Source organism: Eubalaena glacialis, chromosome 12 (genome assembly GCF_028564815.1).
Source record: "Eubalaena glacialis isolate mEubGla1 chromosome 12, mEubGla1.1.hap2.+ XY, whole genome shotgun sequence".
NCBI classification, from domain to species: domain Eukaryota; kingdom Metazoa; phylum Chordata; class Mammalia; order Artiodactyla; family Balaenidae; genus Eubalaena; species Eubalaena glacialis.
In genome coordinates this window covers 89,167,017-89,183,835 of record NC_083727.1, presented here as the reverse complement: position 1 = coordinate 89,183,835, position 16,819 = coordinate 89,167,017, and the positions used below count along the sequence as shown (strand labels likewise).

Sequence of the window (16,819 nt, the reverse complement as noted above, 5' to 3'; positions counted from 1 at the left end):
AGGCTGACCACACTGACTGTGCAATCTAGTTGCAGAAATCTCAGTCCAACGATTGTGTAGAGTCTCTGTTTGGCCTGAGGATAATGTCTCAAGAGTTGCTGTACTCTATCTTCAGCATAATTGTTTACTTCCCTGATATAATTTCTGTACTATTTTTAATAACTGAATCTGAAGAAATTGAATTATTCTAAGGAGGAAAAATAAGTTGTCTTGGTATAAGCTTTTCATTATGACAAGAGATTTTATGAAGCCAAGAGTAATTATTAGAGTTGTATCTTTATTGATAACTCCAGACAGATGAGAATTTTACTGGGCATTAAGTGCTTAAGAGTTTTTATTTGGTGAGATTTTGACAGATTGAAGCTGTTAAGTACATGTTTTTGTCAAACTATTTTGAAGTACCAAAAAAATAGAAGATTGGTAGTCAGGTGGTATGTAAACCAAGATGATTATGATGATGATGATGGTGATGATGATGATGTTTAATACAAATGCTTTAACTGAGTAAAGGATACTCATATGATTTCAATTATTTTAAATGACAATTACATTGATACATGGTAATTTAAGAATGTGTGAAGATAAAATGAATACATCAAAATGATTTATAAATTGCCCACAATTTGAAAATCTGGTGACTGTTAATATTTTGTTAGATGTCTACTTTTATTCACATATAAAATAAAATGTTGCATTAACATAGATTTAACAATTGAAATTATAAACAGTTGAGATGATTCATGTATATAGTTGTCTTCCTTCTTTTACTTAACGTGTCTAAGAATTTTTCAGTTACTTAACATTTATTTTTATTAGTTACTAGTAAAAAATATTTCACTGTAAATATGCATCTATTTGAAATAAATATTCCCAATTTTAGACATTTTCCTTTTCATTTGATATAACGTTGCAAATAATATCTGTTTCCCTACATCTTTTACAAACTTTCATCATATTGCAATGACAAAGTATTTAGAACTTGGGAAGTTTTGTTGATGGTTTAGAATATATAAACTCATTGGTGGCTTTTGATTTATGAAGCCAAGTCATTTTCCAGAAATTTTTTGCATATGTTCGTTTTCAGAGACTGAATGACCAAACTAACACCATCATTAAGAATTATTTTCCTTTGTTGTTTTCTAATTTGGTTTGAAAAATACATGTTATTATTTTACTTTTGATTCTATTTATTGTTAAAATGGTTATTTTTATGACGTATTAGATTTTGCTGATTTTTTAAACTTAAAATCAGGGTTTATGCATTTTTTTCACAGGTTTGTAATTGTTGTTGTTGTTACTTTGACTCGTAATGTTTCATGTGGTCTTATTTTATCCACTTATTTAGAGTCATTTACAACATGCTGTGCTGAAAGCATTTCAACTAAATCTGAAGGGCCATCCAGTCTACTAGAAGACTGTGGACTCTAGTCAAGTTATCTCAGTATTTTCAGTATATGAATCAGCTGAAGCATAATCATTGCTTGAGTCTCAATAATAGACACATTGTATTTCAGCTTCTAAATATTTGTAGGGGGTGAAAGATGAGTTATGGTGCAGCCATTGCTTGAGAAAATTTTGTTTTAGTTATTAACTACAGCATAAAAGGCCAGCTACACTTTTTTACAAATCTTCCTTTTCCTTTTTTAGTGTTTTCAACCATATAACACACATTTCTCAAAAGTATGAAGAATATAAAATAGAATATATAATAGATATGAAATAGAAAGTATAAGAAAAAGAAGCACATTTATAATAGTTTCAAATATATGAAATAAAAAAGAAAAAAATCTAAACAAGAAATGTGACATAATTGGATTAAATAGACACAAAAGTTTATAAAGTCTATAATGAAGAAGTATATGAACGGAGGAAAATACCATATTCCCCCAAATTACTTTGGTATAGCAAGGACTATACTTTCAAACGTTTTTATTAATATGCTGAAGTTACAAATAAAATCCTAAGAAAATACTTTGGAAATTGAAAAAAACTTCAAATCAGATATGGAATTATAAACAAAATAAATAGTTAAGAAAATTTTGGAGACAAAGGATAATGCATCCTGAAAAGCTTATAATATTTAATGAGAATTTTTTAAACATATTAAATGTACAATCAAAATATAAAAATACTATAACAAACTTGAACCTACAGAACCTATATAGAACCTCTGTTCAGTAACCTCAGAAAGATGCTCAGAATAAGAAAACATGGTATTACAGTAGGGAGATAAGACATAATTATTTAATACGTGCTCATGGAACAACTAATTATATAGAAAAATAGTACTGTTTATCTCCCAACATTTAACAATTAAATTCTAAAAAACTTAAATTTTAAGTGTAAGTGTAAAAGAATAAAGGACAGAAGAAAATATTGTTGAATAGTTATATAATCTGAGACTTAAGGAAAATTGTTTACAAAGTATAAAATCAGGAGAAGAAACTGGAAAAGATGGATATAACTCATTATATAAAATCACAATATATATCTACCACAAAAAAAGAACCATAAAAAGACTGACACTAATAGATACTTAATATGGCATTTAAGATATAAATGAGTGTGTATTTTCATAATGAACAGGGAAAATATTCTAAACATGTCATAAAATACAAAATCATAAAAGGAAAAATGTGCTAATGCAACTACACAAAAATACAAAATTATCTGTATGGAAACAGATTAAAAGTCAATAGTATATACTTTATTAATAGACAACTTAAAACAAATAATATCATTTGGATGAGGTTTCAAATTTTACAAAATATTTTCATAATCATTTATTCACTTAATTCTCAAAATAGGAATTACTTGTTCCCAATTTATAGATGAAAACCTGAGGCCCGAGTTGTTGAAATAATTTCCTTATTTTTCACATAGTGTGCAAGTGGTAGAGAAACTTAAATCCCAAGATTTTATCTGGACAAAAACTGGAAGCTAACATAGACAATTAAGACTCTTATTGTAAGTGATAAATGTATGGGTTATTACTTCAATATATTTTAAATTTTATTTTAAATAAAATGTTACATAAAAGAAAAAAGTTTTCTTTTGAATCTTGGCACGCTTCACTAAAACATTTTGCCATTTCTGCACCTAACTCTTATTTTCACGTGGGTGGTCAACATAAATTGCCTATTCCATCTAATAAATTTTTCAGGAAAGCAGTCTCAGGGAGCAGAGTCCCTCATCCAATCCTACATGACTCTACAGCTTTCCGGTTTAGAGATGAGGTGTACGGTAACCAGGACAACTGCCCTAAACTTCTTTAGTAACCAGCACGAGTAGCTAAGCGTGCACATGCCCTGTGTGTAGGTTCATAAGTTCTATAGAGACTGTGTTTTGCATCTGTTCATTGACTCAGCTAAGTTTGTCTATTTTATTAAATAAGGGTGGTCTCTCACACATAACTTTCCCCTCCATGTCATCCTTCATTATTGATGCTGTTTCATCACACATAGATTATACTCAAGTCTCCTTGTCAAAATCCCACCTTCATATATAATCTCATTTGTATAATCTCAAATATGGATGATCTGGTGCCTGATCATCCATATTTGCTGTTTATTTGTAATTCCAGTGAGAAATCGTTTACCAATTCACTGCCTAGCCAATCACACCCATAAACAATGTTCTTCTCATTCTTTTTATTTTTTAAAATTTATTTATTTTTATTTATATATTTTTGGCTGCATTGGGTCTTTGTTGCTGCACGCGGGCTTTCTCTAGTTGCTGGGAGCGGGAGCTACTCTTCTTTGCAGGACCCGGGCTTCTTATAGCAGTGGCTTCTCTTATTGCAGAGCATGGGCTCTGGGCACGTGGGCTTTGGTAGTTGTGGCACACGGGCTCAGTAGTTGTGGCTCGCAGTCTCAGTAGTTGTGGCGCACAGGCTTAGGTGCCCCACGGCACGTGGGATCTTCCTGGAACAGGGTTCGAACCTGTGTCCCCTGCACTGGCAGGCAGATTCCTAACCACTGCGCGCCCAGGGAAGCCCCTTCTCATTCTTTATTTTTCTTCATTTTCGTTTTTTTCTTTTTATTCTTTTTGAGACCTCCATTGATTACAAGGTTTTCCAACCTTTCTCTTCTTCCTCATACCAGTTAAATATATGTTCTGTTCAAATGCCTTTCATTGCTCTTCCTCTTTTTTTTCCATTTTTATCTGGGATACCCTGTCTATTTTGTAACTTTAACTATGACTTGTATGGTGTGTAGTAGTTGATGCTATAGACTAAACCCATATCCTGCTCTTACTTTACTATTGCATTTCCAAAATCTTGATAATCCCTTTTAGCTGAATATTCTGTCAATGCTTCGAATTCAGGATGCCCCAAATCAATCAATACCTGTTGAAAAAATCAAATCAATCAATATCTTACCTTAAATCAGCTCCTCATTTTTTACTGTAACATTTGGTTTGGAGTAAAACCATTCTTCTCATTCTCTCTTTCAAGATATCTCAATGTTACTTTTACAAAAAATAAAAGTGACTTATTTCATTAAAAGCCTTTTCATTGTACTGGCTGGCTTTTGTAAAACTAATGAATCTCTCCCTGAAGATAAACTTTAGAAATGTTATTTATTTGGATTTATACCCATGGACAAAAAATAAACCTAGATTAAGAAAAAGTAGATGTCATGTTGTTGATATTAACCAATGTTTGAACTTTTAAAATTCTGCAAAGTTAACAAAACATCTGTCACTGTTTGGTTCCTAAATAGGATTCAAATGTGCTCTTTATTGAATATGTCATTTATTGTAATACTTACATTGTAGTTTCTTTTGAAAAGTTTCAGTGCTCAATTTTTATACATATTTAGTGCTCCACTTAGATGATCAGAAACAATTATACGTACTAGTAGAGACTACAGAATATAGAAAAAAATGTTTGCTAAGAAGAAAATCAGTTCTTTTCTCTGCCTTTTTAAATTCAACAGATGAAACTTTAGAAGATCAAATTATCATATAAACTGTCTTTTAAGAGATTTTGTTATTTGTATGATCCATGACCCTTTTCAAATTATGTTGACATATCAGTTAACTTTAAACGATCATGAAGTGTCAATTGTTAAGTTTGACAAATGTGGGTGACTCTGTTCAGGTCATAAAGATTTCTGAAATTTGTAGAATGTAAAAAAAATTCGGTGGCAATTTCATTTTTGAAGGCAATTTTCATTTTTGAACAGAGGAATGACAATTATTTTTGAAATTTTATTTTTAGAATCATTTACAATCCATTTTGTGCCTAGTATAATGGGACAAAAAGGGGATATATTTACAGACAGTGAGGGACAATGGAAAGTCTCCTATTTACAGCCACATAAATCTAATGTGAGCATGTTTTACATAGAGTCATATCCTCTTTCTATATGGAAACAGATGTGGATTTACCATCTGTCTGTTGTGCGGTGGGTTTTAGCATTTAAAAATCACCCAAACTTTGTTCCTTTAATAGCATTTTCTGTTTTGCAGCTTTTATTCTTTTGTATTGTGTGTGGGTGTGTACTATTTCCCATATTATTATCCAATCTCTGTGAAGTCAGGGTCCACATATTATCCTTAAGAAGAGTGTTTTGTATACATTGTAATTGCTCAAGGGTATAGTTAAGGGTATGGATAAAATCTTAGTTAAAATCTTTTTATCTGTCAATGTAATTATAACACATTGCTTTAAGTTTTGAACTTATTATGCAACTGAATTTCAAGCAAATTTTAACTATTATTTTAATTGCAAGATAATTAATTCAAGAGTGTAATACAAAAGTTTTGTTCATGCAAACTTATTTATATAAATTTATCAATAGAAGATTAACCTTTATTTCATGTCTGCCAATGTTAAATCTGCAGGCAACATTCATTAATGTCTTTAATAAAATTAAAAAATGCTAACCTGAATTGTTTATTTTCTCATTTATATTTCTGATCATTGCATTTTTATAATTGCTTCAAATAGATTTTTTATATTAAAATTTATTTTAGAGGATATAATATTTTAATAAATATATAGATGTCAAAGAAGAATTATTGGTGTTCAATAGTACGTGGTATTTTTTGTAACACTTGATGAGTCTCCTGTTCTATCTTGATTTATATTCTATTTTTCTGATTTATATTTTGGAGAGGGTAGTAGATTTACAGTGAAGTAACTAGAAGTTCTCCCTGTTTCATTAACTGCTGCTAAATATTTTATAGTTCTACAGAACATGATCTATAAACCATCATCTTTTTCAGGAAGTGTGTTCCAAAAGAATCAAAGACATGAAAAAAATCAATGAAATTTAATATTTTTTATAACATAAGCAGTAAGACTATCACAGCATCAAAGTATTTTAAGATAGGATGAGATTATCTATTCTAGCCTATAAACTAACATGATAAAATCTGCAAGAATCCTGGCAAGCGAATTTCTCTCTTCTCCTTTATTATTCTCATCATAAAGCTGAAAATTATTGTTGGGGAAATTTCAATTCAAATTAATATCCCTTATGTAAAACCATAAAGTTTTCTTTTTTTGGCTTTAGGACTTATACTGCTTTCTTAAACAAAACCACACACAAATTTGATCCTTTGACCACACTGTATTTTTTATGTTCTCATAACATATGTAATACATTCTGTGTCTTCTAAGTCATCATGGCGATATTAAAGACTTTATACTCTTTTTACATAATTCAGTATCAAAATATCTTCAATAAGTATTGTTTGGCATACATTTTTTTGCTCTTTGGCCGCACCACAAGGCTTGTGGGATCTTAGTTCCCTGACCAGGGATCAAACCCGGGCCCCATCAGTGAAGTCCCAGAATCCTAACCACTGGACCCCCAGGGAATTCCCTGTTTGGCATACTTTTAAGATAGACCTCTGAAGGTCACTATCACCTACCTCACCCATATGTTCTTTAATTTCTCCTAAATAAATTTTTAAAGACCAAAATTGGAAACAGTATTTTAGATGTGGTCTGATCTGCGTAGTTGATGACAGAAAATTAGTCTTCTTTATAATAAAGGGGTGGTCAGTGACAAACCCTGAGATTTAACATATAAGGTATGTTGTAAAATGCTGTGCATTTTGTAAAATGCTGTGACTGTATTTAATCAATTATATTGCTCAATTGACTAAAGAAAGTATTGTTTTTGTCCTTATGATCTGTTCAACTATATCCTTCTCTACTTGATTGCCACATTAGAAATATAAAATAATGCATGTTTTAATAGACATGTGGAATATTTTAAGGCTTAAGGAAAATGTAAGCACTATACATGTTATTTTAGCAACTCAAAGATAACTAGTATTAAAATGTAGGTGTGACCTTCTAGTTTATTTTCTCCTTTTCAAGTAGTAGAATGGTCAATAGTATAGGCTTTGGGAATCTCCAAATAATAGTTTGTTAGTTAATATGTATGTATGTATGTATGTATTCATTCATTCATTCATTTGCTTACTTTTTAATTGAAGTATAGTTAGAATTCTTTTTAGCATCTGCCCCTTACATCTGCCCCTTTGTGTAAGTCTAGGACTGAAAACTCAGAATTGCACTGCAAGTAAATTATCAACTCAGTTGTGGTATTTAATGTGAAATTCCATGACTATTGGTGTTTTACGTGAGAGCAAGATAGTTCATTAAAAGTCAGTTTGCCCTTTGCTTCGTCTATAAAATTTATGTCAAAAGGTAAACTGATCTTTGGTGATTATGACTGATTTCTATCAACACATAGCTGTCTGATACTGTATTATTACATTCCAAGTTGATACAATTCTGTTAGTGCACAATGTTCACAGTGTATAATACTTTCTTGTAAAGCAAATGTGAAGTAAATTAAAACAACTTTTTATCTGAATGATAATATTTTAAAAATCATTGAATAACTTTTCCTTAAATCTTTTTAAAAATACTTGCAGTCATGTATAAAATTACAGAGTCTCAAGAAATATTTTTAAAGGAAAATATTTTAATTTGATTTGGTGGAATTTTTCAGCTTTTAAACTTTCATGAACAATGTATCTATGAATGAGGGCAAATGATTTCTTTCAGTCTTGCCCTGGTGGGGTTGGTAGTGAGTTTTTTTTGTTTTTTTGTTTTTTTTCCATGCATATGACACTGTTTCTTTTTTAGTACCAGAAATGTCCTCATGCAAAACTAAGGTAATATACTTCAGTACTGGGCTTCACCAAATATATACAAATACACATCTAGCATTGTAGAGTTTTATATTTGGAATACTTTGTGTTTCTGCTTGACTCCATTATCATGGATAACATACCAGACTTTGTGATGAATAACTTGAAATTAAAGCATTAAAAATGTAAAAGTTAAATTTTAGTCCCCAAAGAAGATCAGCTATTAATACAAGAATTATTTTATATTGCATGGATATCATGAAGATTATTTAACGGGTTAGCTATGGATAATCCACAATTATATTTTATGTACTTTTCTGCAAAGAGGGAGGATATAAATTGTAAAGGCAATTAGAAAAGGGTTTAAGAGCCAATAACTATGAAATCAGTGATATCTCAGTAGTGTTTTTGAGAAACTGGTTTGGTCTGGATTGCTAATTCTACACATACTTTCCAGAAGCTGTCTAGAACTGTTTCAGACAACAGGTTGAAGTAACAAATAATTAGGGACATTGCCTTGTAAATTTCACAGGCTGCGGGGCTCCTGCTCAGTTTTTAATTAGAATTACGACTGAATTATTCATTGTCTTTGGAAATTTCCCTGAGGAGGGAGCGTAGTTGAAACTTGCACAAGATAAGAGAAATTTGCTACTTAATATATTGAAATCATTGGAAAAATTACGGGGGGAGCTTTTATCATTTGGTGAATTTCATTGTGTCTTAAAATTCATTCCTCATTTCTGACACAATTATTAGCTACACAAAAGTTAAAAAAAATTAAACATAAATGATAATAGAAAATCTATGAATATTTTTGTCCCTAGTTTCTTGTGATAAGTGTCTTACAGATTTCTATAGCCTTGCTACTTTGTGGTAAATCCTCCATTCTGTTGCCTTATTCTCTTGGTCACATGTATTAAAATGTAGCTCTGTAGTTCCTCAGATTACCACTATTTTTATAGTGTTTAAATGAGAGGAAATAGGCCACTTTTAGCATATTGAAAGTATTTTTGGTTTATACTGATACATTTTGGTAACATTGTAGCCATAAATCTGGTAGTTATTTTCTGATCTTTTTAATTGGTAGATTCCAGTTTATTAAACTGTCCTATTCATAGAAATTATAATAAATTCTTAGAACTTTCACTCACTACCTAAAGTCATAGAATTTAACATCAGTCAATTCTCTCACTGTATGATTAAGTCCCCTTTTGGTCCTATGCAGTTTAGTACTTTAAAAATTGGCTTCCTTTATTCTAGATGATAATAAGCCCCATGTACCTTTCATTGTAAGGTTACAATTCGTTTCTACTTTACAACTGATTCTGGGAGTGTGAGTATGTATATGTGTGTGTTATAAGCTTATAAAAATCTACCCCTTTCACAGTGGGGTTCTTTGGTAATTGACTCATTTAGCTGTTCTCTAAACTGAGTCACTCATATTAGGAAAATGTCCCTGTAATTATTTTATAGCACCATCATTGCCTTGTTACAAAAATAGTTCTTGCAGGTAAAAGGAGGTTTCCTATTTTTATAAGATTGCACTAAAATGATGTTTGCTTTTTCTCTTCCATTTTCCTGCATACAATTCAAGCCAATACACGTTGTATCTGGAATTTTTCTTTTCACAGCTAGGGCTTATTATGTTTCATTCAATCTCTTTTCAATATTAATAGTACCAAAGCTAGTTGTTCCAACTATTTGGTGAGACAATTTAGTGAAGAATTCGTAAAAGTGTAACAGGAATCAGGAAAATAGGAATAAATGTACTCAAAATCTGAGAAACGTTGTAGGGTGTGAAATACTTTGGCATAACTTTGAATATTGTAGTTAGGTGAAAGTCAGTATACATGGGTTTGTTGTCTTTCTAAAGTCACAATTTGTCTTTAAAAATTCCGTGAATGCTTATGTTATTTTTTGTTGTTATTAACTCAAAATAGTTGTTTTAATGATGGTAAGAAGTAGCCATAGTTGAAAGACACACCTCATGATGGCTGATTTACTAGGACTCTGGAAAAGGGAATACTCAAGAGAAATAACTTTATACTGTGTTTTCTGATTTTTCTCATGCTTTCTATTAAAATTTAAACATTAGAAATGGAATATAATAAATACATTTATATTTATATTTGTAAACACTTTAAAAATAATAGTTAAATAGTCACAAAAAATAGTTACCATCGCCATTAACTAAAACTATCATCAAATTTGCTTATGCACTGTGTACAACATGGAGCTTATACATAATTAGACACTTAATTAGACATTATGATGCAGATACAATGTACTTGCCCAGTTCCTGAGCACTTCCAATCTGATTTCAGCAAGAATAAGATCATTGACTAGTCAAAACTATTAAACTATATTTCTTCTCTGTATAAGAACAGATTCATTATAGAAAATAATTGAAAGATCATATATGAGTTAACCAAAAAGCCTTTCTTCTTAAACTCAATTTCATAGCAATTAGATATACTCGGGCATAGATTTATGTTCAGTGACATTTATTTCAGGAATAATTGTAAAGACAAAAAAGGCACTGAAATATCTATCAAGAAGGCTATAGTTGAATAAACAGTGAGGCATGCACATCATAGGCTACTATGCAGACATGTTAAAAATAAAGGTTTGGATCAGGATACGATCAACTCGGCAGGATAGGTTGTTATGTGAGAAAAGCAAGCTGCAGTAGGTAGCATGATCCTATTCTTATGAAACTGAAATTGGGATAGTTTCACTCTCACCAGAGAAAGTCACTTTTTAGGAATAAGGGGCTGCTTTTAGATCACCTTTCTTTAGAACATCTCAAAAAGTTGAAAAAAAAAATTAAATATGTTTTAAAACAAAGGAGAGGTAAAATGGCAGTGTTTTTCACCGAAACAAAGTATGGAAGAGGACAGATATCCAGAGTGATAAGCCATGATGTTCACTTGGTACATCTGCCAATTTTGAACAAGTTGCTCATAAGGTTAAGAAACTAAACAGCACTTCAGACAGCCTCAGAGGACTGAGGGAAAAGCCGTCATCTGACACTGAATAAAGGAGGCTGCACAATAAAATTCCTTGCTAACATGGGCTGAAACCGCAAAGGGACCACGACTTAAGAGAAGGAGTGACTTGGAAATAGATAAGACTATAGATAGACTATGATTATGGGCCCATTTTAAAGTATCTCAATTCTTGAAATTAGATTCTGGTGATACTGGACTACTACTGAGTTGAATGGACTTGAAGAAGCAAACATATGAAATTGGAAGAAAGATAACTTCATCTCATGCCTCACATAATTTCTACAAACAATTTTAAAAATGTAATGTAACAGATTCATAAATAACCATAGACATAAAGAAAAAAGACAACTTGAGAAAAGTATGCTTTCTCTGTTCAGGGGAATAATGACAAGATGAAGAAACTATAAGAAAATTGAGTAAAATTTCTAAAATTGAAAAAATGTAATAAGTGAAAAACTGAATATAGAACTATAACACTAAATGAAACACAGATGTAGGCAGAGGTGTGATGATTTGTAATATGTAATATAGAATGAAGCTCAAACTGTTGAATGAGTTGGGAAATACACACATATTGTGAGATATATAAGGATAAAATAATGTGTAACAAGCAGGTATTTGGATTCCCAAAACGAAGGGTGCAGAGCAATATTAGGAGAGATAATGAACAAAACTTGCGCCAAAAAGATACACAACCTCAAATCAGTTTCAAGAGGTCCTTAACGCCAGAGGCAAGATTTAAAATATCCACATTTATCTCTTTTCCTCTATCTCTTTACCTATCTATGTATCTCTGTGTCTATGTATCTACAGCCTGTATCTACTGATTCCCCTATTTATATTCCCCTCGACATTTCACAGCAAAAGTACTGAAAACTAACAAGGAAATGAAATCTATGTAATTTTTTTTCTTAAGATATAATTCACATACCATAATATTCACTGTTCTAAAGTATACAATAAAATCATTTACAGTTAATTCACAATGTCATGAATTCCTCATTACTATTTAATTCCAGAACATTTTCATTACTCCCAATTTTTCTTCCCCTCAACCTCTGGTAACCACTGATGTATTTTCTGTCTCTAACAATTTACCCATTCTGGATATTTCATATAAATGAAACCATAAAATATGTGATCTTTTGTGTCGGACATTTTTCACTTAGATTAATGTTCTCAAGATTCATTCATGTTGTAGTATGTATCAATAGTTCAATCTATTTTATTCTTGAAGAATATTCCATTGCATGGATATACCACATTTGTTTATTCATTCCTCAATTGATTTGGGCTATGGACATTCATGTATAAGTTTTCGTGTAGATATGTCTTTATTTTCCTTCGATATATTCCTAGAAATGAAATTGGAATGATAATGGCATTTGAATTTTATGTAATTTCCATGTGTCAGAAATGGTATTCTATTTTTTTTATTTTTTCTTCAACCATTTAAAAATGTAAAAATAATTCTTAGCTCATGGACAGTAGTAAAATTGGCAGCAAGCAGACTTTGGCCCATGTGCCATAGTGTGCCAATCTTTACTCTGTCTTCCTGGAGAGAAAAACTGCACTGCAACTCCTCTTAGGCAGCAAAACCATGCCTTCTACATTGGCTTCACCCCACTGTATACCTGCCTACATCTTCCTTCTTTAAGGGTAACAAAGATATTTCCAATTTTAAGTTTTTAAAATAGAAAGATTGAATTTTAATGTTTTCACATGGGAAACATATGAGTAATTTTAATTATCTGTTTAATTTCATTGTAGAGTCTTTAATTTTATGAAAAAATGGTAATTCAGCCTTGTTTTAGCTCTTTTTTATAGTTAAAGTATATTATGTTGATGGAAATATTTTAAACTCTACAAAACATATGTATTCAAAAGAAAAGAGTTTATTATCTGTTATAAAAATGAATTTTAAAATGGATAGGAAGAAATAAAAACTGATAAAAACAGTTGAACTTAGCTAAAAATAAAATAAACACAGAAAAATTACTCAAATCATGGAGACTCCAAGAAGTACAAAATGAGGTATGAAACTCAGAGTTGAGAAACAGGAATGAGAATTTTGGAATCAGAAATAACTGTAGCAGTGACACAGACTCCTGAACCTTAAATTCCAGCAATTCAGTTTGGAAAGGATTAGACTGTAGACAACATAATATGTTTTGGAAAAATTAGAGAGCATAAAGGATAAAATAAAATATGTGTTCGATTAGGGAAAAAAAGGAAAACTACCAGAGGAGGAAGCTGTATTGCAGTGAAGAGAGAAGAAATTTGAGGGTTTCAGTGCAGAGGCCAAGGATGATGGACATTGTCATCAGAATAAAACATTCCCAGATGCTAGCTTGCCTTCAGAAAGAGACAACTCATTTAAAATTCAAATTCTCATTTGTATTTTTAGCTCTAGGGCCCAGGACACCTCAGCACATATATGCCACCACTCCTTGGCAATAGGACTATTTAAGAAAAGAAAAATATAAAGTAGTCATATAGTAGTCATACAGTAGTATTAATAATATACTAACTGAGAAAAGGAAATTTGAAGCAGCACATCCTTATTTTGTGTGTGTGGTATATGTGTTTGTGTTTGTTGATGCTGAAATATCAATTCAAAATATAGACCTACATGAAGGTCTATATTTCACAGGTCTGAAGCCAAATAGAAATGGTCTTTCCATTGGAAAATAAGAACTTGAACCATTCATTGCCAGAGGGTTACTAGGGGTTTCCCTCTGTATCAGTCATATCCCGATTCTTTTCTTGCATTTCAAACTCAAAACGATAAAACCTTACTCTTCAACTACATTGAGCTTCACTGATTTTAAAAGCTGTCACACAGATGATCTTATTTGTCCCATACAATCCTGAGAAATGTATAACACCAGTATTACCATCTCTATTTATAAATGAAGACACAGAAATTTAAAGACAAAGTTTAAAAAAATTAAAAAAAGACAAAGTGTTGTAGTCAAACACAGTTGGTAATTGGCTAAGACAGAATTCAGCTTGCTGGATTGGAAAGCCCATGCTCTTTCCATTAAAAAATACTACTCTCTTCTGTGAATTTATAATCCCTGCAGTGTATAACATAGTTATTTGCATGTATAAGATGTTTAATAGCTAACTGTGAACACTGGTATGCATGTATCTTTTTGAATTAGTGTTTTTATGTCATTTTTGGATATATACCCAGGAGTGGAATTGCATAGCAGCATTATTTACAGTTGTCAAGGTATGGAAGCAACTTAAGTGTCCATCAACAGATGAAAGATAAAGAAGATGTGGTATATATACAGTGGAATATTACTCAGACATAAACAAGAATGAAATAATGTCATTTGCAACAACATGGATGGACTTGGAGTGTATTATGCTAAGTGAAATATAATAACACTTATGTTGTGGTACAGAAAAAGAAACAATCAGAATACATTTAGGAACTAAGATAATGTCTTGAGACATATTAACAAGTATCTTGGGGATGAACTAGGAGGTGATCAAAAAGTGCAGCAGTAGTCAGAAAGTATAAGGTTTATATAATAATCAAAAGAATATAAAACAGATACTAAAATTTATGCCAAAGCATTAAAATATTTTAAGTAGGTTATGCCAGGATAAAGTTTACAGTCCAGAAAAATTACTCATTGTAGAAGTTTGATTAGACAAGATAGGATGCAGGGAGACAAGTTAGCATGTAATTGTAGCAACTGAGACCAGAAACTGTGAGACTTCAGATGGTGGCAACTAGAAAATGGGGAACCAGGAAAGGGAGGAGGTGGTTTGGGGTGGGAAATATAATAAATATAGAGACATTTCGATAAGAATTTCTAGAAGTATTCACAGAGAGATGGAATATAAATATTTAAATCTTGGGCATATCAGAGAATTCTGGGATATAATTATTAATCTGGGACATAGAGGCATATGAGACAGTTGAAGAAAAAGAGAATAAGTAATTCATGCAAAGGTCATATTTAACATAAGAACAGAAGGCTGAATAAACAATCTGGAAAATATTGACATTTAAGGATAAATATCAAAGACATCTACAAAGGATATTGAGAAGAAACAGCCATGAATTAAGTTCACTGAATCCAACATGGTGATGGTCAACATTGCCAGGGGTCAATAAAACAGAAGGAGTAGGTTCCTGACTTTGAGCCCTGGAAAGTGATCAGTCTAGTTGTCTGCAATTGTGCAGCTTTATGGCCTTGGGCAAGTTTGGTCTCAGATTCTTAGGTAAAAATTAGGGAAAATAGCAATTACAACATAATGTTTCAAATAAATTAATTTAAAAACAAAGTAAATTATCTGGAACAGTCAAAATTTTAGAAAGGACACTTATAAATTGTTTTCCAATGTGTTCCCTGTACCCAGAATCTGAAACTGAGATGAAAAGAAGACAGGTGATAAACCAAAGATAATATAACCTGAGACTTGGACCAGGTCTCCACATTTTACATTTACTAATTCACAGTTAATTTTCCTACATGTTTTAAAAAATAGTTCTATTGGGTTTTTATGAGTCTGTAACATAAAGAATGCATCTGTATCAGAAATACTGAAAGGGATGAGAAGGGTTTTGGACTTCTCGCTATCACACATTTCCTATGTCCAAGCAATCACCTTCAAGTGAAATCTTTTGACTGTGTTCCTTATTCTCATTTCTAATAGTTTGTTTCAAGATAATGAAGTGAAGACATTTATATTCCTTTCTGCTCTGTCCCCAACTCTCTTTCCCAAATATTTCAAATTTCAGGTGAAGGAAAGATTTATATTCCTTTCTCTTTTAAAAAAAATTTTTTAACTTATTTTTAACATCTTTATTGGAGTATAATTGTTTTACAATGGTGTGATAGTTTCTGCTGTATAACAAAGTGAATCAGCTATACATATGCATATATCCCCATATCTCCTCCCTCTTGCATATCCGTCCCATCCTCCCTATCCTACCCCTCTAGGTGGACACAAAACAGCAAGCTGATCTCCCTGTACTATTCATCTGCTTACCACTAGCTATCTATTTTATATTTGGTAGTGTATATATGTCCATGCCACTCTCTCACTTCATCCCAGCTTACTCTTCCCCCTTCCCATGTCCTCAAGTCCATTCTCTACATCTGTGTCATTATTCCTGTTCTGCCCCTAGGTTCTCCAAACTTTTTTTTTTTTAGATTCCACATATATGTGTTAGCATATGGTATTTGTTTTTCTCTTTCTGACTTACTTCACTCATATGACAGACTCTAGGTCCATCCACCTCACTACAAATAACTCAATTTCATTTCTTATTATGGCTGAGTGATATGCCATTGTATATATGTGCCACATATTCTTCATCCATTCATCTGTCGATGGACTCTTAGGTTGCTTCCATGTCCTGGCTATTGTAAATGGAGCTGCAATGAATATTGTGGTACATGACTCTTTTTCAATTATGTCCTTTTTAGGGTATATGCCCTGCAGAGGGATGGCTGTGTCGTACGGTAGTTCTATTTTTCATTTTTTAAGGAACTTCCATACTGTTCTCCATAGTGGCTGTATCAATTTACATTCCCACCATCAGTGCAAGAGAACTCCCTTTTCTCCACACCCTCTCCAGCATTTATTGTTTGTAGATTTTTTGATGATGGCCGTTCTGAATGGTGTGAGGTGATACCTCATTGTAGTTTTGATTTGCA

The 16,819-nt window shown here is 31.8% G+C and overlaps 1 protein-coding gene across 1 annotated transcript in view; it reads left to right on the top strand.

The window, feature by feature from the left end:
- EYS (eyes shut homolog) overlaps positions 1-16,819 on the top strand; it is a 1,734,738-nt gene that overhangs the window by 268,562 nt on the left and 1,449,357 nt on the right. Inside the window, exon 10 of the mRNA XM_061207220.1 lies at positions 7,805-7,814. Coding sequence (XP_061063203.1) covers positions 7,805-7,814 — 10 coding nt within the window. The remainder of the gene's footprint in view (positions 1-7,804; positions 7,815-16,819) is intronic.